This window comes from Epargyreus clarus, unplaced genomic scaffold (genome assembly GCF_041222505.1).
Source record: "Epargyreus clarus isolate Ecla_fem2 unplaced genomic scaffold, WU_Ecla_fem_2.2 ptg000021l, whole genome shotgun sequence".
Lineage (NCBI taxonomy): Eukaryota > Metazoa > Arthropoda > Insecta > Lepidoptera > Hesperiidae > Epargyreus > Epargyreus clarus.
In genome coordinates, this window is record NW_027332228.1 from 11,595,821 (window position 1) to 11,621,586 (window position 25,766).

The 25,766-nt window shown below is 33.7% G+C and overlaps 2 protein-coding genes across 2 annotated transcripts; both read right to left on the reverse strand.

The window, feature by feature from the left end:
• Positions 1-442: 442 nt before the first annotated feature.
• On the reverse strand, positions 443-8,305 carry CPR125 (cuticular protein RR-2 motif 125). Its single transcript, XM_073084593.1, has 4 exons — positions 8,142-8,305; positions 7,780-7,863; positions 1,794-1,890; positions 443-1,706 (listed from the first exon to the last, which is right to left on the reverse strand). The coding sequence occupies exons 1-4, from the start codon at positions 8,172-8,174 to the stop codon at positions 721-723; spliced, it is 1,200 nt and encodes a 399-aa protein (XP_072940694.1). The 5' UTR covers positions 8,175-8,305; the 3' UTR covers positions 443-720.
• Positions 8,306-10,750: 2,445 nt separating this feature from the next.
• On the reverse strand, positions 10,751-15,053 carry CPR126 (cuticular protein RR-2 motif 126). Its single transcript, XM_073084661.1, has 4 exons — positions 14,913-15,053; positions 13,092-13,253; positions 11,488-11,584; positions 10,751-11,138 (listed from the first exon to the last, which is right to left on the reverse strand). Exons 1-4 carry the CDS (start codon positions 14,925-14,927, stop codon positions 10,975-10,977), a joined length of 438 nt encoding a protein of 145 aa, XP_072940762.1. The 5' UTR covers positions 14,928-15,053; the 3' UTR covers positions 10,751-10,974.
• Between the last annotated feature and the right edge of the window lie 10,713 nt (positions 15,054-25,766).

The following is a 25,766-nucleotide window of genomic DNA, read 5'->3' on the forward strand; positions in this document are numbered from 1 at the left end:
AATTATTGTAGATAAAATACATTTGTTTTTTGTAAAATTACCTCATGCTTTTCTTTATACAACATTTCTTACTAATAATAATCAAACAGAAAATTTATTAGATAAAAGTGTTCTTGAAATATGCGTATCATTAATTTGCTGAAAATAAAGCACAAAACGTAACTACTTGTGCCATCTAGCGGAAAGTTGCGAGTATATTCATATGTGGCCTAAGAAACTAGTAGTTTAATATAATAAAATGACTTTTATATGAAAACCCCAGTACAATTCACATGATTTATATAATATAGAATGCTGTAATACATATATTTATAGTGTTTTCATTTTAAAAGCACGTTTTAACGCTGCAAATTTAGTATATGTCCTAAACATACTATATTTTTTGTCCACTGTTTCCTAAGGCTTAAATATAAGATTTTTGCGCAAAAATGTAAATAAAAGATTTTTATCACCTTTGTTATATTTTATTGCCAACGTTACCCTACATTATATTACACACTCAAACACTTTAAGCTTTGGCATGAGGGATATTTAATCTTAGGTAACATAATATACTGGCTGACTAAAGTACTTTTCAAAACAACAATCAAACTAATTATAACACTTTCGCTATACTTAGGCATAGTTGTGATTTGTTCCACAGTCACCAAACTATGTAGTAACATCGACAGTACTTTTCCTTGAAGCTGTACATTACCTACACTAATTTGTATTTATAAATTAAATATCGAATATGTCTAGGAGATTTACTGTTGGTTTTCGTTTTTTAACAATTTTCCGGACGACTTCCTTCGGACCGGTGCCTCTCGGTGGTTTATGGTTTCGATCATCGTCGAAACCATCGTCATATCCGCTGGGATGATCGTATTCTTCATCCATGTCCTGGTGATAGTCGATTGGGTCTACCACTCGGGGTGGTTTCTTGTATTTCTTCTTCGGTACCAAAATGTAATCATCTAGATCTTCTACCGGGTATTTTTCGGGTTTGTTATGTGGTCGAGGTTTCTTTTTAGGCCGAGGAGGCAGGTCTTCGGGATAAATGCTATCAGGCGGTGCATCTGGAGGAACGGGGTAACTGTACTTTACTGATGTTGGCAGTGCCGTCAACTCGTCATGCTTTGTTGGTCTATATTGCTCGTTATATTTATAGAGCTGGATAAGTTTTTCGATATCAATGTTTGCGGGATCAATGTACTTCTCGAAAGTGTCTCTATATGAATCAGATTCATATGGTGGGTGCTTTCGAAATTCTGAGATACTCGTGTACAAATTTTGACTTTCCTTCTTATGTTTTGTTTTACAATCCGGGTCGCTATTGAATCCTATATGGCTGTGTGCTTCTCCTATAGGATCATACTCGTCTCGCGGATGTTTTATTGATATACTGTGTGTATATTCACTCGGTTCTAAATCCATTGGATATTTCGGTCGTTTTTTAACGGAGTAGTCCTTAAATAATGAGTCGAATGGGTGCTTCTTTCTTTTTCTTTCATTCGGCGAATACTCCACCGGCTCTATATCGGCGTCTTCAGAAAAATCGTAGAATCTCTCTTGGTCTCTCAAGGCTTTTTCTTCCATGATATGTCTCTCCTCTGGCTGTGTTTGTACGCCGTTATTATTAACAACAGCTGTAAATCCAGTGTTTGGTCCAGCTGAGTATTCTACAGATCTCATAGAGCCGTCTGGTTCTAAAACACTGTAATGACCTGTTAAAGAAAAGGTGGTATTAGATTTCGTATCAATTTTAGCGTTAAGCTGCATTATTTTAAATATTTCTTTGTTTATAATATTACCTTTAACAGTGTCGCCTTCTTTTTCTTCCCATACGCTCTTGACATCCCCAGTGCGAGCGTCAGAAACTCCGTACCCAAACGAGTAGCTCGGATTTCCCTGAAAGTAAAAAACGAACGCACGTGAACATTAATTCATCGATACATTTTTAATGCCTCCCGTAATTACGCTCGTATTCTAATAAAAAGTAGTCGGGAATTTGTGAAGCGATAGCTCGCGTGCATTAATTCGGTATTTTACTCATTATGACAATTCATTGCATGCCTGCGTTAGTATTTAGTATTCTGAATAATCAATGAGTCATTTTAATCGTTTCCATAAAGTTGGAATGCGACTCGTATACTAAGCAGACGTGAGAGTACAGATGTCAATTTGTCAGTCAAACTAATAGGTGTTACGCTTTCAACGCTTTCGATTTCGATTCGCTCAGTGAATACGTATTTTTACTCGCACGATAAATACTACACGTGGACTAGAAAATTCAGTTAATGTTGCGTAAAGGGTTTAATTGATAGTGTTACTTTAACATTCCGTAAGTTGAATTATTTGGTAGTAAATGACTATCTATTATAAATTAAAATTGCTAAAACTGTTTCTTGACTATTTCTAAAATTAGTTATGTAAAATATATAAGATAAATATTCTAAACTATTACGCAATAGTGCTAATTTTAACTATGTACCGTTGCGGGATATTTAATTAGCATCTTAATTTGAAATCTAAAAATAAGGTTCCAGTTCAAAGATGGAAACTGGTTGGTGTTTGTAAACAGTCGTAAATGTCACTCGCTCGGCAATCCCCAAGTTCAAGATGAGCGGATAGCATCGTCCAATGTCAATGACGGATCGTTTACTTTCATTCTCATACATACATTCACCTTAGATGAGTAAAATACGTAGATAGATCACTCCTAACTAGAAAGTGTAACCAGATTTGATATTGTTGCGTAAATAAAGTTTTGCCACGTCTCCGTGCTAAAAGGTCACTAAAATGTTTGAAATACTTACTTTATTTACGTTAATTATGTAATGTAAATTATGTTACGTATTGTAGAATTCAAAATATAACTGACAAATCAGCATTTTGTGGCTCATCTATTTTCAAGGCGGTGAAGTATCTTTCTATTTTCCTCATTAAAGACATTCAATTTAACGTCTTTAGACGCAACGCTACGCATTGTTGTTCTGTCAACGACCCCTATCCATTTAATACTAATCAAAGTACTCTGTCAACATGAAACTAATGGCCGATTATTTTTAAAGATCTGTCCATTACTGTCTACTATAAAATAATTCTGTAACAAGCTGTCTTATTAACTTGGCATACATTTCATAATGTTGATATATGAATAAATAAATTGTAACTCTAAATAAATAATAAATAAAATGTACTTTTATGATATACGAATATAAATTGAATCGTTAAAATGAATCTATGTGCTTTACACCCTGTTACAACTTAATGTTATGAATTTCGTATCACCTTTGACTTTTTAAGTTATGTTATAATTCCTGATAATTTCTAATATCAACGGTGAAAGATTTCTTCGTAATCAACATGTTTATGCGCCGACCTACATGTATAAAAAGTTCTCGAAATGGCAGTATTTGTCTAGGATAATAAATGGCCTAAATCCTTCTCATTCTAAGAGGAAGCCAATGTTATGTACCAAGCCGTGGTATAGTTATTGTTTAATAATTATTTTTGAGGATTAAAATTGCATAATAACCTGTTCCTTTTCTGCGTTCTTTAACAGTTGTTACGTTTTACGCAAAGAGACGAGATATTTACAGGTTTGCATAAATATGGAAATGCTGCTATAGGCTACTTAAAATTCTAATACTTTCAGTAAAATTCAAAGTGGTGAGCCCTCTCTGATACTATTTCACAGGCACCTGTATGTGTGTTCTGCTTTGAAAGGTGTGGTAAGAAAAACATGTGTTTAATCTCAGTCATTGGGAGTGATAACGCATCTGGGGTCAACCTCAAGTAAGACTCTAACCTTATATGGGGCTGTACCCTTAGTATGAGTTTTTACGTTTTTACAAAAATGTGTGTTTTTGTATTTGTTTACGTATTTGCCCATATAATTATCATAATCAGGGCCCCTAGCGGATTGTATCTGAAGTGGTTGGATGATACTAAGGGTACTGGTTACAGATGTCAATGGGCGGTAGTGACCACTAAGCATCAAGTGGACTGCATCTTTTGCTACGTCTATTCCAAAAAAGTTTAACCCGTAGACCTTGCTCAAAATAACTATTGCGATAATGAACAAATTAAAATTATTTGAAAGTTCCGACCGATCTATAACACTTATGTCATTACAGCAAAAAGTAGATCGCAGTGGAACAAGTTAGAGTCACTTTTACATACTTTGAACGAGTTAGCCGAAGAAAAGTGGGTGAACAACTGATACTGGTATCGTTTCGACATTCAGTTCACTTTCAATAGTAACGTTTGTCGCGCCATGTATGGGTTTGGTCAAAGTTATATAGAGCAAGCCCAGTTACGATTTTCGTTGCAATTATTGCAAGTTTGAGAATGTAAGGTCATATTTTTTAAGTTTTGTCTAAAAATAGTGCTAGGTGCTGTTGTGTTTTGGTTTGAGAGGTGTGGTTAGGGACAGACTCTTTTAAAAATGTAACATTAAAAGATATTTGAAGGTGGTAGAATCCTTTGTGGTTCGACTCCGGCGGCACCACCGCCACACCTATTTCTGCTTAATAACAGCAGTGTTAGGCGCTGCTGTGTTCCGTTTTGAAGGGTGTGGTAAGGGAGAAATACTTTTCCGAGGCGTTGCAGCTTAGTCCTCAGGGGTAGCGGCGCATCTGTGGCCGACCTCAGGTAGGAATATCTAATCCTATCTGGGGTTGATTACAGATGTCTATGGGTGGGAGTAGCCACTTACAATCAGGTGGACTGCATGCTCGTCTGCTACTCCTATATTATAAGAAAATATATCCAACTTAGTCGTCAGAGGTAGTAACGCTACCTAAGATTTCAAGTCGATTTAGTTGAAAACATCATCGGGAGCCTGAAGCCATTTACAATTCAACAAACAAACAACAAACGCTTTCTACACTCACAGCCCCACACTAGGATTCCCTGTGTCGTGGGTGCCATGGACACACACAGAGACAAATACACAAACACCCAGACCCAGAAACAGAAATCTAAATTCATCATTCAGATATCTGTCTGTCCGGGGATCGAACCCGGGACCCTTTGCGCGTCAGACCGGTATGGTGACCGCTCCGCCACGCGGGTGGTCGATTGGTTGGAATTAGTTCGGTACCTTACGCATTTCATAAGAATAACAAAATACTTAATATTTGTCTTCTAACTGTAGGGACATTATTACTTTGTAATAGTTTTAAAATTTCAATGTTTCAAGGTTTCAATTTAAATTTCTTTATCTAAGTTCATTATCAACTTAATGTATATCTTGACGTTTCATTAAAAGATTTTGAGTTAATTGCATTGATTTAGCAATAATGATTCGGTATATTAAGTGACAATTGGACGTAGTTACAAGAAAAGGATCCAATCCACAATAGACTTCATATGGATTGGATCCTTTTCGTTTAACTATCTGACTCTATATGACTAACTAACTGTCCAATTATTCTCTAATACGCACATAACTTCGAAAATCTATAGATGTGTGTCAGAGAATCGAACCCCGAATCCTCGATTAACAGGCCAAGTTTCAAACCACTAGCCTATCATTACTTCCTCCTCCTTTCTTGATTACTCCTTCCTCAGAAATTCTAATTTAAATTTACAGCATAAATGCCTTAATTCCTACAAAACTGCATTTAAAGTAAATGGTTATTCAGATTAACTTGCAGTTAATAATCAGGAAATAAGAAGACACATTACAATTTATAAGGAAGGAAACAGATTCGTGACACAAACGATTTATTGCATTATTGTAAGAAATTACTGATCATTATCTATTTCACGAAGCATATATTATGAGATAGTGATTTAGGTAAACGAGCATTATTAATGATAAGATTTCACGTTATAAAATTCAATTATACGACCCGCGTGGCGGAGCGGTTACCATGCCGGTCTGACGCGCAGAGGGTCTCGGGTTCGATCCCCGGCCAGACAGATTTCTAAATGATGAATTTAGACTTCTGTTTCTGGGTGTTTCTGTATTTGTCTCTGTGTGACCATAGCAACCACGATACAGGGAATCCTAGTGTGGGGCTGTGAGTGTAGAAAGCGTTATTTTTATTTTATTTATTTAATTATAAATTAAGGAAGGTAACATACGGGTGACAGTAAGCTTATACATGATCGACAGCCTTCGTTATAACCGTCGCCGAAAGTCGCTAACACTCGCTAGATTTAGGCAACGACAGTGGGCAACGATCTCCGGCGACAACTCGCGACAGTCTGCTACCATTGGCTGTGGCGGCAGTCAGCGACTGCTCTCGACAGTGGCGGCTTGGGATGTGACATGCTTATTGGAACAAATTATAACTAGTCTTTATAATCAATGCAAGTATGGTAAATATCAACGTACGAAATTATATTTTTTTTACTTTTTTTAATATTAATACTTTTGATTTTGGTCTACAAATAAGGTATAATTGCATTAAGTCTACACGTAAATTTGCGATAGTACCTATCCTGGACCCTTACCGTTTTTACATTTTGAAAAATATTACTATTTTGGTGTTTGTTTACGTATTTGCCCATACAATTTCCAATCAGCGTCCCTAGCGGATTGTATCAGAAGTATAGGCTCAGTAACGTAACATTAAACGTCTAAATTGACTGAATGGCGCTTTATGTTTTGTCTCTCTTTTTTGCGAACATGTGAGGGACACAAAAACTTACTTATTGTTACGTTTACTGTGGAGCACTTTCTACAACTCATTTTACTGAACCAAATGGAACAGAATAGTGGATTAAGTAAACGTAATGTAAGATTGTGGGATGTTTTGAAAAATCATGGTAAGGGTACTGTTTTCGAGTGCAGGCCGTAAGGTATACTGACATAAATTATTCCTACTTAATCCTTATAGGGATGATACGACTGTTCTGTCGATGGGTGATATTGACCACATAACATTTCACACATTTGATCACACGATCATTTGTTTTTGATCATTCATTTGTTTCAATTAACATGAAAAATATATTGAAAGTAAGAGAGGCATGATAAACACAAAAACATCGAAAGTAAGAGAATCATGATAAACATTGTTAAGTAGCGTCATCACAGCTGTTTTGTCATCAATATCTGTCATACGTCGCGTGGAACGTCAATTAAATGGAGAAACTTCGCAGTTATGTGCCAGGCGATTAACTCATTTAACTCGTTTAAGCAAATTTACTGTCGTTTTTATATCAATGTACAATGTTTAAAGTAAGAAATGTAAATAAACTTTCCATTATTTTAATTTAATGTATTATAATACTAAAGCTATAAAATATAGATACTAAAGCTATACTATAAATAGAGAAGAGAAAAATGTAGTGATTTTTTTGTTTTGAATTGTTTGTTTATTTTAAGAAAATAGGTTTATTCTAATAGTCACGATTTGTTGTATTTGAAATTTAAAAAAATCTAAATAAAAACTTTTTCAGTCATAAAAATAAATTTGAAAATTTTCATTATTTTGATAATTATTAAATATGTATCTTTATTTAATTATTTAAATATAAATAGTCTGTATGAATGACGTCACGTCTTTTAATAAGCAGAAAATAGAAATAGAATAATTTTGTCATAATTAAATTGATCAAAATATATAAAAAAATGAAAAAGGGCATTGAACGTGTAAATAATTATAAAACATATTAGAATTATTGTCAATTTTCATTTTTTCAGCAAGGGATATGTAATAGCTATATGTAAACTAATTATTATACAGCTGCGGCCTATTTATTTTAAAAGTGCTTCGAAAGTTTATACATAAATAATTACGTATTTACAAGAAAATAGTAAAATAATCAAATACTTACATTTTTATAACTAAGTTGCTCGAATTCGTCTTCAACTATATGTTCTTCTTGACAATTTAACACCATTACATGTGCCAAAAGGACCTTAAATAATAAACAAATATTACTTGTAATCTATATTTCTATGATTACTATGGTATTTTTATATACTAAGTAATGCTTTAATATGAGATCATATCATTACAGCTAAAGTTATAATCAATAATTTAAATATTCTTGATATTCCTTTACAATTATTCTCTTAACTAAAATAATGTTAATATCTTAAAAAATATAAAAAAGTAATCAGATTGAGGATCACATCTAACGAAAATAAAAAAAACTTTCTAAATTACCAGAAATTTTTTCCAATAGCTACGTACCAATAAAACCAGGGCTTTCGCCATGGCGTTCATTCGTCATAAAGCCTCCCCAACACCACCATATGATTAAATTCACTGCCACTCAATATTTTTATTTACTCAGCACAAACTAGTCCATATCCAAGGTTGAGGCTATGTGAAGACGGGCCGCGATGACCACCACTTACCTATTTATAAACGCACACGGTCACACCCGAGCAATGTGTATGGAACGCACACACTCGACTCCGCTGTCACTAGGATACGCTTTATTTAATTACTTTATTGTCTACCAGTCTAATACAATGGATTGTTTCCTGACCAACCCCTCCAGTAGACTTTCCTATTTTCTTTGTTTTATTTTCCCTATGTGTAATTAATTTAATAAGTCCGAGATTAATCAAATGCAATGTAAGATTTGTGGTTTATCAAAATTACTAACATGTCTACGCTATGCAATAAATAGGTAGATACATATCAGATGCAATAAATAATAAAAGTACTTATACTATTACAATAGACTAAGTAGCATTAAATTAAAAATTTGTGGCATAAATTTTCTTTGTTGAAAAGAGAAAATTTCCACATTATAATTTTCTTAATGAATTTTAATTTGAGGTGCAATATCCTGACATTGATTGATGCCTACTTTAAATTGTATTAAAAGTATAACTTTGATTTCACTTATAAATTTTTACTTTCTTTTTATCTAGGTAACAACCTTATGTTTTTTTTGTAAAATGTGAAATCTGTAATAAAATATAATATATAAAATATTTTTTCGAAAATTATTTAAATTATGCTAATTACGTCACATAAAAAATGACATGTAAATAAAAACATAATCTTACATACTGACAACACCCCAACGAGCTAGCGCGCATAAAAAACTATGCGTTTGTGCATATTAAGTATTCTATATTCAGCTGAGCATGTAAATCAATGAAAGTGAATACGTTCCAACAGATACAGAGTAAAGCTACAGCTAGAGATAGGCGGAGCGTCAAGCGGAGCGATTTAACGTAAAAGGCGTATAAAATATTATTGTGTCTTATTCTGCTTGTAATATTTAAACTCAATTATTGAGTTTAAATATTACGAGTTACAAGTTTAAATATTACCCATATATTTATTGAAGTTATTTGGTTATAAAAATGTATTACTGCAAATAAATATGGAATCATTCGGTAGATCTCTACTAAATGAAATTGTATGAATTCACTTTATGAGTTACATGTCACACTAATTTAATTACAGAAATATGGTGGTTTATTAATATGCATAATAGCTTGGTTTGACGACTAGGCAGTATACCGTAGGCAATATTAATAAATACAGGTACATAGCTATATAGATGATATTAGGGAAACATGAGTGTGCCTGCATAGTCGAAGGACAAAGAGTTTAGAAGACGATGTCTATCACCGCCATAAGCTCCGCATGTAAGTAACATAAACTAGGCCTAATTGCGTGAAGTCCAACGCAATGCAAATCGTAAATAACACTACGCAACCGTAAACACGTCAGATCTTAAAATTACGCACCAATTTTACAATAAGGTAATAAAATTTTATTAGCAAAATTACACTATCACATATCAGGCAACTTGCAACTTATTTAGTTTGAAAGTAGTCAGGGGTACCAAATTGTAAATTGTAACAATTTAATCATAGAATATATCTATTTTAAGTACCATTTCATTAGTTACCATCAAGTATTATCATGAAACATATATACTTACATAATATCTAAAACTAAACTATATATTATTCTAATATAATATAATAATATCGGAGTAGCGGACGAGCATGCAGTCCGCCTGATGGTAAGAGTATTCTGCCGCCCATTCTATTCTATAATCAACCCCAGATTAGAATTCCTACCTAAATCCGGTCACAGATGCGCTGCCACCCCTGAGGACTAAGCTGGAAGCCCTCGGAAAACTAAGTCTCTTTACCACACCCTTAAAACCAGAACACAGCAGCGCTTAACACTGTTGTTATAAGGCAGGAATAGATGTGGCGGTGGTGCTGCCGTAGTCGACTCACAAGGGACTACCACCTCTAAATTAAATTATGTATTATATACATATACAAAAAAGTAAAATATATATTTAAGTACATGTTTGTTTCCCTATTGTAATATAAAAATACTCCTTTACTATATATACTATATTCCTATACTATACTCCCTTGGGATTTCCCAAGGGAGTATACGATTATATTTTTAATCAAAAAGTTTCTTTACTGTCATATGGGAACATACTATCAATACGCTTAAAGATGTGTGTATACAAAAAAATGTACACACAATTATTTGTCGATATTAATTTGTAACCGATGTTATCTAAGTAGTGTTATAATTACGTTCAATTATAAAATTAGTAATCAAGAAATTTACCTAATTCTGTGTAAAAAGAAAGATTGTCTTGATAATAAATCGATGACAAGTAAAAAAATCCCTACTCGATAACAGAAAATTTACGTTCACACTTAATCATATGCCAACACTTATTAATGAGCATTCGACAATATTTCATGCATCAGCTATCTATATAACGATGATGAATATGTTCAGGAAGAGTCGTACATAAAACTCTTCCGTTTCCCTTTGTAAATAAAAATATCGTATTATGGCATGTATAAAATATATTTATTTTGTTTTCTTAACTTAACAAACGTTTAAAATTAAATTATTAAATTACAAGAGTCAATAGATGACAAACGCAGTTATCAGGCGCATTATCACAGTCCACCCTAATATCGAATCGCTGACTGGTTAATATTCATCATTTGAACGCCATCTATCGGTCAGCGGGTTTATTCAGTAAAACTATAACTGGTTTTAACGCCATCTAGTGGTAGCCTCCGTAACCAGCTCCTTCGTAGTGGTTACCGTAGACCTGCGGGTGGTGAGCGTGGCCGATACGCTTCACGACCGCGTTGAAGCCGTTGTGTTTGTCAGCTGTGTACTCAACAATCCTAGTAGTACCATCGGGCTCCGCTAGAGAGTAAGCGCCTGAAAGTAATAAGAAGTCATGATCGTTAAGCTTATTAACACGTTATTTTATTAAAACTATGATTTTTAATTATTTAAATAACGTTTTCTAATCTCACAGCCCCACGGTAGATTTTTTTCTGTGTCATGGGTGCCATGGACATGCATATGCACAAAGCGAATACATAAATAGATATACTCAGAACCAGAACACAATTATAAATTTTCATTTAATCTTATTTAGATATCTGTCTGACCGGGGATCGAACCCCGAAACCCTCTACGTGTTTGGCCGGTGTAGTAACCCGTATGTAATAAAAATAGTAACGATATACAATTTTTTTGCATATTTAGAAGTATGATTTCTTACCTTTGACGACATCACCATCACGCGTTTCCCATTGTGTCTTGTGGTCACCAGTATGGGGATCTTTCACCGCGTAGTCAAATGCATATTTGGGATAAGCCTGAAATCAAATACATAATCTGTAAGTAAAAAACCACTTTCCAACTATCATCAATTTCTTTAATCTGCCTGTATATGATTTATTTAGTTTTGAAAGGTAAATAAAAATGCTACGACGACTCCTATATTTCCATACAAAAGACTTCAACGCGTTCTTTTTGTATTTTTAAAATGAATTATTGCATTTATTTCGTAGAACTAATAAAGTATGCTTATTTTTAGTATGTTGTTAGAACATGACTGTAATACCACGCTAGTTCAATATAATTTATCTGTATTGCAGTCTATAGCGACAAATGACTTCCGAATGCTGCAACTACAACGGCAATTACAGTACATACTCGTACATTCGCTTTACTGTGGCGCAAGCATGAGACGTTACGGTGGTTGCCTCGAGTTATGGTTTGTTACACTTATAGTAGGTAACGTTTAGGTTTGAGACCTATTGTAAACATGTGTTGTTGATTTTTAATTTTATTTTTTACGTAATGATTGTCGCATAATGTAATTTTGTAACCGACTTCAAATATTTTCGTGTAGCGCGTGCTGATTATATCTATTATTAATCTCAATAAGCTAAAGAAATATGCAATGCTTACGTAACAGTTATATACCGAGTGTTTTAAAACAAATGGTCGTTTTTCAGGCTTTAAAAAAAATATCTATTCGTAGTTAATTTTAATTACTACTTTATTGTCAGGAACTCGATTGTTCAATATTCGAATAATCTTTATTTATTTATTTATGCAAACAAAAAATAATAAAATTGAGGATATTAAATACCGGTTAATATTCTTAACCAATGTAATATCCATATTGCGATATCACAAATAAACTGTTAATAGTGCAATCACGTAGCATATAAAGTTTTCCTAAAAAAGTTTAACAGTTAATATTGCCACTCCGCGGCGTATTGAGTTTTCCTTATCTTTTTTGCCATTTTGACAGTAAATCGGTTTAAATGACACCGCCAATGTCAATCTGTTTTTGTTACTTCCAATATAATGCAGTTATTCGTGCGTAATGATATCATTGCAATATTACTCACAGATTTTTTGTTCGCGTAAAGATAATAAGTACAATACTACTTAAAAACATAAATATATAAATATTTAAGAAATCAAATGTAAAAACAGTAGAACATCACAAAATGTTGCCACTTTTTTTTCGAAATAAGTCATTAGACACTACATAAATTGTAGTTTTAGTAGTCGCAAATATGAACGCCATCTATCACATTAAATGTGCATTTTCAGCAGATAGCGATCGTGCAGTTGATATATGTAAATACTTTCAAACCAAATTTTCTATCATATCTTTTAATTACACATTGTTATATTTTTATTGGATCCATAAGTTTTTAAGGGCAAGTTCAATACCTTCTTTTATGCATATAAATTGTACTTCCAATGTATATGGTACACATCTTCCTATAAATATTAATTTAGACGAAAACTATTTAACTTTTGCTATCGTTCATTACATATAAAAATAAATAAATAAATTACATAATAATCTCCATGTCCATGCCCAGCGTCGCCTCCGTAGCCTGCGTAACCGCCATCGCCGGCGTACCCGCCATAACCGCCATTACCTCCGTATCCGCCATACCCAGCGTAGCCGACGTAGCCGGCGCTGGCGGCAACACACACAGCAGCTAAGACAAATACCTGAAAATGCAAAAAATATATTTTTAAAATACGATCATTGCTTGCACGTATGTATAAGATTAATGCTAGTATTTTGACAATGAGGCGGAACACAGAAATATAACTATGACTATTAAAATAGACACCCCTATATGGTTGATAATTTTGTTCTTTTATTACAATAGTACCATTAATGTATTAGACTCATTTGTGGTTCGACTCCGGCGGCCCAAAGCCTTATCTAGTCCTGCCTAATAATTGTAGTGTTAAGCGCTGCTGTGTTCTAGCTTGGGTGCGCTAAGGGAAAACAAATCAGGTGGAATGAATACTTGAATGAAGACATCTTATCTTAGTAGTCACACTCATTTACAACTTATATTCCAAAACAAAAAAATAATTAGCACTGAAAGTCTATTAATGTTTTAAACACCTTGTCAGTCCACATATACTTCATTCATACACCATGACAACACAATATGCAACTATTCATGCAAATGTTTGTTTTAAGCCGTACAAACTGATTTAGAACTAGAACAATGGATACACAAAAACAATTGAAGGAAGCATTAAGGTAATAATGATATACGGCTTCAACTATTTTCCGGTTATGCCCTATTCGATAACAGTTCCCATATCGTAACGTACGGTTTTTTATATGTGAATCGCATTGTGTTCAAGCTATCGATTGATTTTAACCTAATTATGTGATCATCAATAGACATCAATGAAATTACGTTTATAAGTATTTTTTTGTGTGTATGTGTGTATGTCGCTTATTTTGGCACAGTAGTGTTACTGTCCAAACGGATTGGCAGAGTTTAACATATTTGGTGTCATCGGATTTGTTTAATCTGTGCGAGTGACATAATCAGGTTTTTTAAATGATAATTATTAGTTCTACTACAGAAAACGTAACCGAGTGTATGGTCCACTTGATCATATGTGACCTCTACCACATATAGGGATCAGTAACCGACTTCAGATATAATTTGAGTCCTGCTTGCAATCGGTCACAGATGCATTGCTTATGCAAAAAACTTAGTTGGAACGTTTCATATAAGTCTATCTCCCTTACCACATCCCTGAAACTAAAACACAGTAGCACTTAACACTGGTTCTTCGAAGAAGAACTCGCAAGAGTTTTACTACCCCCAAGTGTGGTTTAGATGACTCATCATATGTCTTTTAAATATTACGGAGAATATTGAAGCGTATACCTATAATGTTTTTCTTAACTGTTAAATTACTTTACTGAAATATCATAAATACATGTTTGGAGTGCGAACCTTAGACCAATAGTTTTGAATTTTATAATTCATATTCATTTGCATACATTTTTATTTGTGCATATTGTTTACTTAATTTATATAATAACGAATTCGTGTCTATATTAATCACAGTTTAGAAAAACCAATTTCAGTTGAAAGCGCTAATAATATTTTTTAAATAATAAAAGCAAAATGAATGTGCTCAATGTAATGAACGGAATATGATTAAATTTCAAACCAATTTTATTTGCACTACCTTACATAAGTATTTTACCTAAAAAAAAAAAATCAATTTTATAGTAATTTAAAATTAATAAATGACCTACATTATATGTTATAAAACATAAGTACCTCACCCTAACCACCAAATAATTGGCCTAATTAACTATTAAAACATAATCACTACACTCACCTGAAAAGCACGCATTTTAAAATGTGTAAATCACTGGGGTCACTTTCGTCCTCTTCAGCGTGGGTCCAGCCGACAGGAGTGGAACTGACTGATGCTGGCTCACCCGCTGCACAGTATTTATAACTGGCTCACGTTGCACCACCTTGAGGCTGCCTAGAAGCCTTGCACGGTACCGAAAAATCCCGCACAATAGATTCCCATGTTCTATGGTTTGTAGTAGTTTTGTATTTGGTAGTTAGTGAAAAAATCATTTAAAAATCTAAATTTTAGGAAATTCAAAAATTGAAAATTGAATTTGAAATGTATTGAAAACGAGTCGATATATTTTTAATAGTAAAGATAATTTTATAGGTTACATATATCAATATTTAGAACTGTATTTGATGGTAAAATACTAATATTTAAATTTAAATTCGTATTTGAAATTGTACTTTTAAATAAGCAAAAGTAAAAAGAAAAATTATAAATAAATTATAATAAATTATATACTGAAAAAAGTCTCAACAAATTAGGTTTTTTTCCTAATTTACGACTTCATTAACAGTATTTAAATTTCATGCATGAAAGTAGGTAGTAGCTAACGTTAATGGAACAAAACCACTTTTATTGTTCAAATAAATAGAAAAAATTTTATCTGTCGTCAACTTCACAATAATTTGGAAATATTAACTATATAGGACATATTTGATACTGGATTAGATGTATTAAAGACAAATAAATTCAACATATTATATGTATCATAAGTGTCACTTAATGATTATGTATGTATAGATCATACATACATAATCTTGCATTTGCCTGGCATTTCTATTACACCATGTTTTTAGATTTCCATCTACTAATATACAATATATCTCGGTTGTTTAATTTATCCAATAAATATATCAGAGTAGATCTTCTTCACTGTTCCATATGGGAAAAGATTATATACTAGCTGTTACTGGAAATCAAAAAGAGAAAATCCGTAAAGAATCCTTTTAATATTATAAGTTAAAATTTTATCCCATCGTATTTATTTCCAATCTACCAAAAATAGTCAACAAAATAACTTACTTATTAATATCAAAAAATTAACCTCTACGTATGTATCGACAGCATGTATATCTTAAATACAACAAGTAGAAAACTTTGCCTTTATTATTTTAAACAATCATGCCAGGTACTTAACATTTTAACGAGTAATATAAAAGGTTCACAGTACTACTTGTTGACAGAACACAAAATAATATTCAAAATAAATGAACAATATCTGTAAACTTGAACACACTTTTACGGGCCAACACACTTTACATAAAAAAGGGGTTAAAATAAAGTTGCATTAAAAAGTCAAGTAATGACTCGCAGTATCTGTTGTGGTCATTATGCATATCTAAGCTTCCTGGGTTTTTCCTATCTTTAGAGCAAATCACTGTTATTTGCACAAAGAAAATTTATATAAATAGTGCAAGTGAACGCGATTGGAAACGGAATAAATGCAGGATTTAAACGTTATTTGTTTACCCTGAAAAAAGACTACCTATTGCAAATAAATCGTAACTATGTGGATAAATATTAAATTTATAAACTATTGTCTTTTTTATAATATAGGAGTAGCAGACGAGCATGCAGTCCACCTAATGGTAAGTGGCTACTGCCGCGCATGGACATCTATAATCAACCCCAGATAGGATTAGATATTCCTACCTGAAGTCGGCCACAGATGCGCCGCTACCCCTCAGGACTAAGCTGGAACGCGTCGGATAAATCTGTCTCCCTTACCACACCCTTCATAACGGAACACAGCAGCGCCTAACACTGCTGTTATTAGGCAGAAATAGGTGTGGCGGTGGTGCCGCCGGAGTTGAACTACAAAAGATTCTACCACCTTTTGACTAAGGTATGTCTAAGGTTCGGTAGTCATAATGAATCCTAAACATCTTTGTATTAATTTAACATACCGAAATTCATTGTATAAAGCCACATGTCTTTGCCATGCAGAATAGCAATCCATTTATTAGATAGATGTTGTTGGAAAGCTGGTGGTAAAATGACTCACTATACTATTAATAAAAAATAATATAATATGGTCTATACATATAAAATATTAACTTAATACCTATAAAATCATGTAAGTATATATAGAAACTGAAAGTTCCAGCTTTCAGCCAAGCTTGTAGGACGAAGTAGAGCATAGTGGTGTAGGATGCTTTAAGCCTTCCAATTGTGGGCTATCTCCCCCTGACTGAAACCTAAACAGGGTTGTAGACATATACGCAAAAGGGTTGTTAAGACACACATTTTATTGAATATTGCATACGCATTCATAGTGATTCAAGACTCCTATTCATTCATAGGTACATAGCCATAGGTACGTAGGATGAAATGTTTAAAAAATCGGCAAGTTCTACGAAACTTAAACTAATATTAGGTATAACTTACTTGACAAATTTATAATTCACTAGTTTCATAACAAAACCTCATTTTTTCTATTCATAATTATACGTTACATTACGCTATCATTACGCATTTTAACAATACATTGATAAAAAATACTCGCATTCGTAATATCTGTCGGAAGAAACGTAAGTTCGTGGCTTCCGAACGGAAACGAGCTACGACTATTGGTTTAGGTAATACTATTGAATTAACTTTTCACAATAATTGAATTTATGAACGTGAACCCTTCGTGGCTCAACTCCATACCACACCTATGCCTGCCTAATAACAAACAGTAGGTTTAACCATTGCTGTGTTCTGGTTTGATGGGTGTGATAAGGGAAACATACTTTTCTGAGGCGTTCCAGCTTAGTCCTCAGGGGTAGTGGCGTTTTTGGTTTACCTCAGGTAGAAATATGACATGTATGAATGTTAAAAAATATCCATGAGTGGTACTACCGCATATTTACCGTCAGGTGGATTGCATGCTCGTTTGCAACTCTTACATTATATAAAAATAACATGGTATTTAACTATTTCATCATCAGCCTTTGAAAGTCCATAATTTGCATTACTTTAACCTGTCTCGAACCGTCTGAATCCAGTGGTTTCGTCGTCCCCTTCAGCTTATCAATCTACCTGGCCTTCTACTCTTTTTACCTAGAAGTGCTCTCCATTCAAGGACTTTTCTATCTCATCGGTTGTCTGTTCTACAACCTATGCCCAATGGTACTTTAGCTCTTCACGTTAATTAAATTAACAAATTTTGTAAGATGCTTATGACATTTCATACTAAAGCTGTATATACGGAATACTTCCTATATTTTTGTTAGTCATGCATTTAATTATTTTTTTTTAATTTATAATATAACCTATTAGGGATATCATTATTACGTAGTAATTATTGTCAGTAAGTTTAGATGTTTTTAAAACGCATAAAGGAACAATAATTTTTATTGGCTACAGTTAGTTCTGTATTATTCTAGTCGTATATAGTTACGTTCCTAAATCACACTTGTTGCCATTAATAAGATAAAAGACAAATAGAAATTTAACCATGCAACTTTATGTAAGGCAATACATAGGTAGGGCTGGCCACATTAAACTACATTGCGTTTTATTATGAAACATCGAGTTATTATGCAAAGTAGGAAAAGTGGATCAAGTCCTTTAAGATTGATATCAATTATTAATAGACTATTCTAAATACTTGTTGGAATATTTCATATATTGCCTAATTTTCTAGATAAAATGGTATAATAACAACAACGTAGGTATACATGACAGCCCTTGAATATACGAGTATTTTTTATAATTGATAACGGGCTGAAACTTTGTAAGCGGTTTCTTTCTTTATGATAAAGGAGCAGCAGACAAGCATGACTTGGGGCGCTATGACTTGGGCTCTTAAAAAAAGGTGCAAAAAGAGCTCTCCTTCAAAACCGGCGATGAATTGGCGACTTCTCTGGTGTTGCAAATGTTCATAGGCGATGTTGACTACTTTCCATCAGGTAGCATGTCTGCTTTATCTGTAGGCTCAAATAAAAAAAAAAACATGAAGTTATGGTAAGTGACTGCTGCCGCAAATGGACATCTGACATGACATGACATATCGGACATGGATTCTGCCTGATATCGGCCACGGCGCCGCTACTCCTGAGGACTAAGCTGCAACGCCTCTGAGAAGTATGTCTCTCTTACCACACCCTTCAAAGCAAAACACAGCAACGCTTAACACTGCAGTAATTAGCCAGAAATTAGTAGCCGGAGTCGAACCACCGTGGGTTGTACCACCATTTTATTTACGAAAATCGTCAATAAAACTTGATTGCAAAAATTTTAAATGGCTTCTAATAGTCATTAGCGTTAACTTCCATAATACTAATTACATATTAACTTTAGTTAACGAATAAGAAATATTGGCCTATTCTTAAAACTATTCCAAGTATAAATTACAACAATTATAAATATCTGTATCTAGTTTTCAACGAATCCTTCTGATATCATCTCGAAAACATCATCCAAATTAAACGTTCATTACTTCCAATTACGTACAAATGATAATTACTGATGATGGTCCGATAAAATTCGCCAATATACGAGTAGGTAGTTGCGAAGCTGGTGCCGCAACGCTAGAACCCATCATTACACCCGATGGTACGAAGGTAAATTGGTTATCCTCGGCCATTACAGCTTCTAATAGCACTTGAATGTTTCCTTTTAATCGTAATATTTCCTTTGTTCTGAATCGAGTTTGATGCGGAGTTCGTTGACTTATTGAGACTTATAGAGAGACGGTGGGACTCTTTGTTTGGTTGGCAGTGCTAGAACTTATTCAGATTTCAAAGGTCTTAAAGATCTTAAAGGTATTCTAATTTAAATGGCGTGATAATGCAGGGTTCATTAGGGATAGCAACATATTTATTACGTTAGGTAGATAATCTCCCATGAAAAATGTATATAGGCGTTATAATCCAAAATCATTAGTTATTAATTTATTAACATTTTAAGGTTAAAACGAGCATGCAGTCCACCGGCTGATAAGTAGTTGCTGTTACAGTAGTACTGTGTTGCCAATTTACTTCTGTGGCCAAAGACATATACAATAAAGTTTACACTTGAAACCGATCACAGTCCACTGGAGAGTAAGATGAAAACATGGAAAACACAAGAACTGCTTCACGACAGAAATAGGTATGGCGGTGGTAGTTTGTACCTTCTATCGAACTACACCGATTCGACCTGTCGTACGTTGTAATTTTGGAATAGTTTACATATACCTATCAACGGTGTTATCTTCCTGTCAAAATAGCCCAACTACACAAAATTATCTTATTATCTCAGGTAATCAAGTCAGTAACTTAGTCAGTACTTCATCCGTATCCAACACAACAAATTCGTCACAAGGAGGTAATGTCTCATAATCGTACTACATTCCCTTTATTACAAGACATTACAGAATATTAACACCTAGTTTTAGTTTACACCTTTATTTATAAAGAGCGAGCGTTAACCACAAATTGTCTTGTTGTTGTTCGCTCCTCACTTCATTGATTCAATAAATTGTAACTGAACAATATAATAATGACATCTCAGTTCAAGATTCTACAAAAAATGTGTAGTATAATTTTTCTTCGTGGCCAAGGTAAATTATTTAGACGCTTGTTTCACTCACAGCGTCAAGCGATAACGCACTTGATAATTTTAACTTATTAATATTCTGGCTGATTATTTTTCGTTTGTAGAAGTGAAAATTTATTTATTTCTTGAAACACTTTACTAAGTGTATCGATTTAAAAAAAATAAATAGACAGTCCCAAATTATTTACTATGCTTATTTTGGATATCACTGGGTTAATCACTGTGTTTATTTTGGGTAAGAGTTCACTATTTTTTCTGGATTAGACCTACATTATATACCTAATACGTTGCTCTAGTGTAGATATATTTACAATCACTACACTCTACTGATTCACACCATGATGTTAAATAATTTAATATTAATTATAAAATTATATAAAACCTAAATACAAAATATTATCGCTTCTCGCACCTCACTAACAGTGAAACACGTACCTGCTGACCACTTATACGTGGCCGTCAAGGTCCATTAAATACACAAACTATGTAATAATACTAGTAAATTTTCGTCAGGGCAACTGCAAAGAGATATCATTGATAATACGCCCAATTGTGGAAATGTTTTTGGGTGAAATAGAGGTTAACGTAATTTCCGTGATACATTTTTCGGCGTCTCAAATGATATAGTAATAAGAAGTGTCAATGGACGTGCTGTATTACTTTATTGTAAAAGCTAGCTTACTTTAAACTTATAAAAATATATTATAATCGTATGTTTGATAGAGTTTAATTACAATAAGCCGATTATTTTATTCCAATTTTAGGACAACAAAACATAATAACATGTTTTTCTGTGTATGTGAGTTTGGTGGAACTGACCAAAAAATAAATGTCAGTGTTTTACGTTGTATTGAACCGCAAATGAGCATAGATATGCTCGATATGGGCAGAAGTGATCACTTAAAAAATTGTGCCTTATTGTAAAGATTTATATCTTTACAACCAACTAATATAAGAAGAGGGGTTCTATCTGAACCTGATCATAGATGCGTTGTTACTCCTAAGAACTGAAAGGGTCGCCTAGAATGCAGGTCAACAGATCTCGTTTTCGTCAGCATTTTCTAATTTCTTTCAGTAAAAAGTTACAATGCATTTGATTTTAAATCACCTGCATACCTATTTCATAAAGTACAATATTGTAACTGCAATATACTTATTCAGTACATGTTACTTATGTAATCTCTTACGTATAATTTCGGCGCGTGTTACCAATAAGTCATTATTTTTTGTTATCATAACAATAGTAAAGTAAATAGGTAGTGTTAAATAGTGCGGTTATTCGACCTTTATTGCTAGTATTGTTTCGACATGTACGCTAATTAATTAGTTTGTACTTCACAACGCATATAAATAATGAAAGTACTAAATTCAGTCACTGTGATAGCCCAGTGGTTAAGAAACTCGGCCTGTCGATCGAGGGGTCCGAGGTTCAAATCCCAGGCATGCACCTCTGATTTTTCAAAATTATGTGCGTATTAGAAGTTAATTATCACTTGCCACACGATGAAAGAAAACATCGTGAGGAAACCTGTGTATACCTGAGAGATTTATAAAAAAAAATCTCTAATGTATGTGAAGTCTAACAATACGCACTTGGCCAACCGGTGGACTATGGCCTAATCCTTCTCACTATGAGAGGAGACCCGTGTCCAGCAGTGGGTCAGTAATGGGTTGATGATGGTGATGATGATGTTAGCCTAGTGGTTAGAAACGGTGCCTTATTCGGGAGGTCCGAGGTTAAAATCCACATCAAAATCAAGAATTTTCCAAATTATGTATGTACTTAAATTAATTATAATTTGCTTAAACAGTGAAGGACAACATCGTGACGAAATGAATATCTGAGAGTTCTAAAAAAAATTTTAAGGGTGCACGAAATAATCGACTTTGGTCAGAGTTATGGGGTCCCATAGTTCCGGGACCAGAATAGGGCTACGGTATCCTCTGCCTGTCGTAAGAGGCGATTAAAAGGGGGCTTTTGGGGTTGCGGGCGGCATGAGTGCGAGCTCTAACTATGGCCTAAATTCCATTTATTCTAAGAGGAGAGCACTTTTTAGTCGAAATTTCGTATGAAATGACAGATTTCATACAGTTAGTATACACTACTGCTAAGGGCGACACAGCGTGAACAGTACTATAAGGGCAAATGGTGTAGCAATGCGATCTCAGCAGAACCACAAAAACGAACCTTTAATATAGTAAATAGTTTTCATAATTAAGTGTGAAAAAAGTAGTTTTTGCCGATTCCGCTTACATAAGGTGCTAATTGACTTTCAGCGTAACTGAAAGAGTACTTTGAGCCTAATATTGCGTATTAATATTAGCACAATATTGTTGAAAGTGGGTCACGAGAGCTAAGTAGGTGAGTTCACACGGTTAGTGGACTAAAAAGTAACCTTGGTGCTATATGGTAATTGAATTGCTTGAATCATCTACCAGTTTCTTAGAAAATAGTATCTTATACCAAAGTGTACAATTTACGTTGTTCTAATAGTAATTGGTGACTTGCGTGGCAGAGCGGTCACCATACCAGTCTGACGCGCAGAGAGTGCCGGGTTCGATACCCGGCCTTGAAATCAGATTACTGTTCTAGGTCTGGATTTATTTATCTGTCTCCGTGTGTGTTCATGGTACTTACGACGCAGGAAATCCTAGAGCAGGGATGTGAATTTCTACATTCAATAATAACAGTATTAAAAAAAGAAATAAAATAAAAATAATTAAATGTTATTGTGTATTTTTGAGAAATTTGGTCTCTAATAATACCATTGGCCTAAAACAATCTCAAATAACTAGTGGTCATGAATTTAATTCGATTTAATTAAGATATCCAAAGCTACTGATTTCCACAGAGAATCTAATATTCTAGTAATTCAACATTTACTTAATGCATACAATCGAAAATAGCAAAATTATGTTTAATTACCTAATATACTCCTATAGAACAAATTACGAATTTATATATTATTACTTTACAAAAGAGTTTAAATATTTGGTTGCTATGATATCTAATATATAGTATAGAAAACTTAGTCGTTTTAATTCATAATTCATCTTGTGTAACCAAAGAAAATGAAATTCATATGCACGAGCTCTGCTTTGTTTATATTATTATAAAAAAATCAAACTGGCGTGTAGTTCGACGTTAACAAGGAGTAACTACCCCCATTCACATCTGTTATGAGTTATAATTATAATTTCAATCCTATTTAATGGTTTTACTAAGGTAAGGTAACTTAAGGTTTTGTGCTACTAGGGAATAGTAAGGAACGCCTCATAAAATATCTCTTACTTACCAAAGTATTCAAACCAAACTGAAGCAGTGCTGTTTCTCTCTCTTGTTTTTAGGCCGATAGGTCTTTGCCTGTGTTACCTCTGAAGTTGAAAAAATCTACTTTTAAATCAATTAATGTTAAATTTTCAAGTTCATAATACAAGTGTTTTATCTAGGGACAGACATATGCTCATTATTCATAATCAATCTATCCAGTGTTTCATCTACCAATCGACATTTGAAAATTTCTTCATACAAGACATTCTCATTTTTTCGATCTTTGGTAGAAAAAAATGGATAGATTGGTCATTAATAACAGGTGAAAGACGTAGAAGATAAATGCTAAGTTTACACATAAAACGCCATCTGTATCAGTAAGCATGAACTACGTACTGTACTATACTTAGCACCAATGTTGCTTGAAGTTGTTTAGCGTGAAAGGCAACAAGTTGCAAACTACTCGTACGTTGGCACTAAGCCACCTAGTTACAGGTATTTCCGATAGGTGGCGTTCCATTTGAGACTGATGATTTTACAGAATGCAATTGTTACGTTTTTAGAGCAGTATATTAAGTGGTCAATAACAATTTTCTTTCAATGTTCATTTACTGTTGAAAATGCCATTGAATACTTATAGCAGCTTTTTATATTTGTTACTATATTTATATGTTTAAATATTTATGTTTATTTTATTATTTAAAATATACCACTGTATTGTATTGTATGCCAATTCTCAACAGTAGCGTTAATTTTTATTGTTCTATTAAATTCAAATAAAATATATTATACTTATATCAATTTTTTTCTTGATATAAGAACAGTTTTAAGAGAAAATGATCCGAATTATCGAATGTTTGTGTAGGTAGAAGTGGCTCTTTTGTTATTATATCCTTGTGAAAGATATACCGTATGTGTATAAGTATTGCAAATAGCCCAAGCTTTGCACATTCAACTTATCGCATAAATAAATAATATGAAATAGTAATCTATACGATTAAGTTGATAAGCCCATTCCTGGCAAACCTGAAGCTATACATTTTAATATTACAAAGTAAGCAAAATATGAATTATATATGAGTATAATATTATAAATTATAATTATGTATCAAGTGTTACTATAGAGACGTTGCATTACTAAGACTTTGAAGGTAGAACCCTTTGTATTTCGAGTCCGTAGGCGTCACAGCAACACCGCTTTCGGTAAAACAAAGTTTTTGAAACTTTAAAATTTTAGTTCCGATATGGTCCACGGGTAAGCAGTTAAATGGTAACCGTTTTCAAACAATTCAAACAACCGTTTCAAAAATTTTGCCTATTTTCAAGAATATTGCAAGCCGGACTAAGACTTAATAAAGCTTACTTGTAGTATATTTATTATCTAGCCTAATGGGATTTCTCTTTACGAAGATTATAATATAATTTAAAGTCATTATCGTGACGGTCTTATTAGTTAGAAGTTACTGGTATAGCAGCTTTCCCATATGCACATGACATCACATAAAAATTAAGAGACTCCTCAATAAGTATTATCTTCTATCATAATAAGGAAGAAGGTGGTGATATCATAAGAGGGTGGTAGAACCCTTTGTTGTTCGACTTCGATGCTACCACCGCCACACCTATTTCTGTCTAATAACAGCAGTGTTAAGCGCTGCTGTATTCTGGTTTGTAGGGTGTGTTAAGGGAAACATATTTTTCCGCGACGATCCAGCTTAGTCCTCAGGGGTAGAGGCGCATCTGTGGCCGACCTCAGGTAGGAATATCTAATCCTATCTGGGGTTGATTACAGATGTCCATGGGCGGCAGTAGGCACTTACCATCAGGTGGACTGCATGCTCGTCTGCTACCCCTATATGATAAACAAAAAAACTTCAGAGGTAGCGGCGCATCTGTTGCTGACCTCAAGTAGAAATATACTTGTAATCATATCCTATCTGGGGCAGATTACAGATGACCATGGGCGGTAGCCATATACCATCAAGTGGATTGTATGCTCGCGTCCTACTCCTATATTATAATAAAAA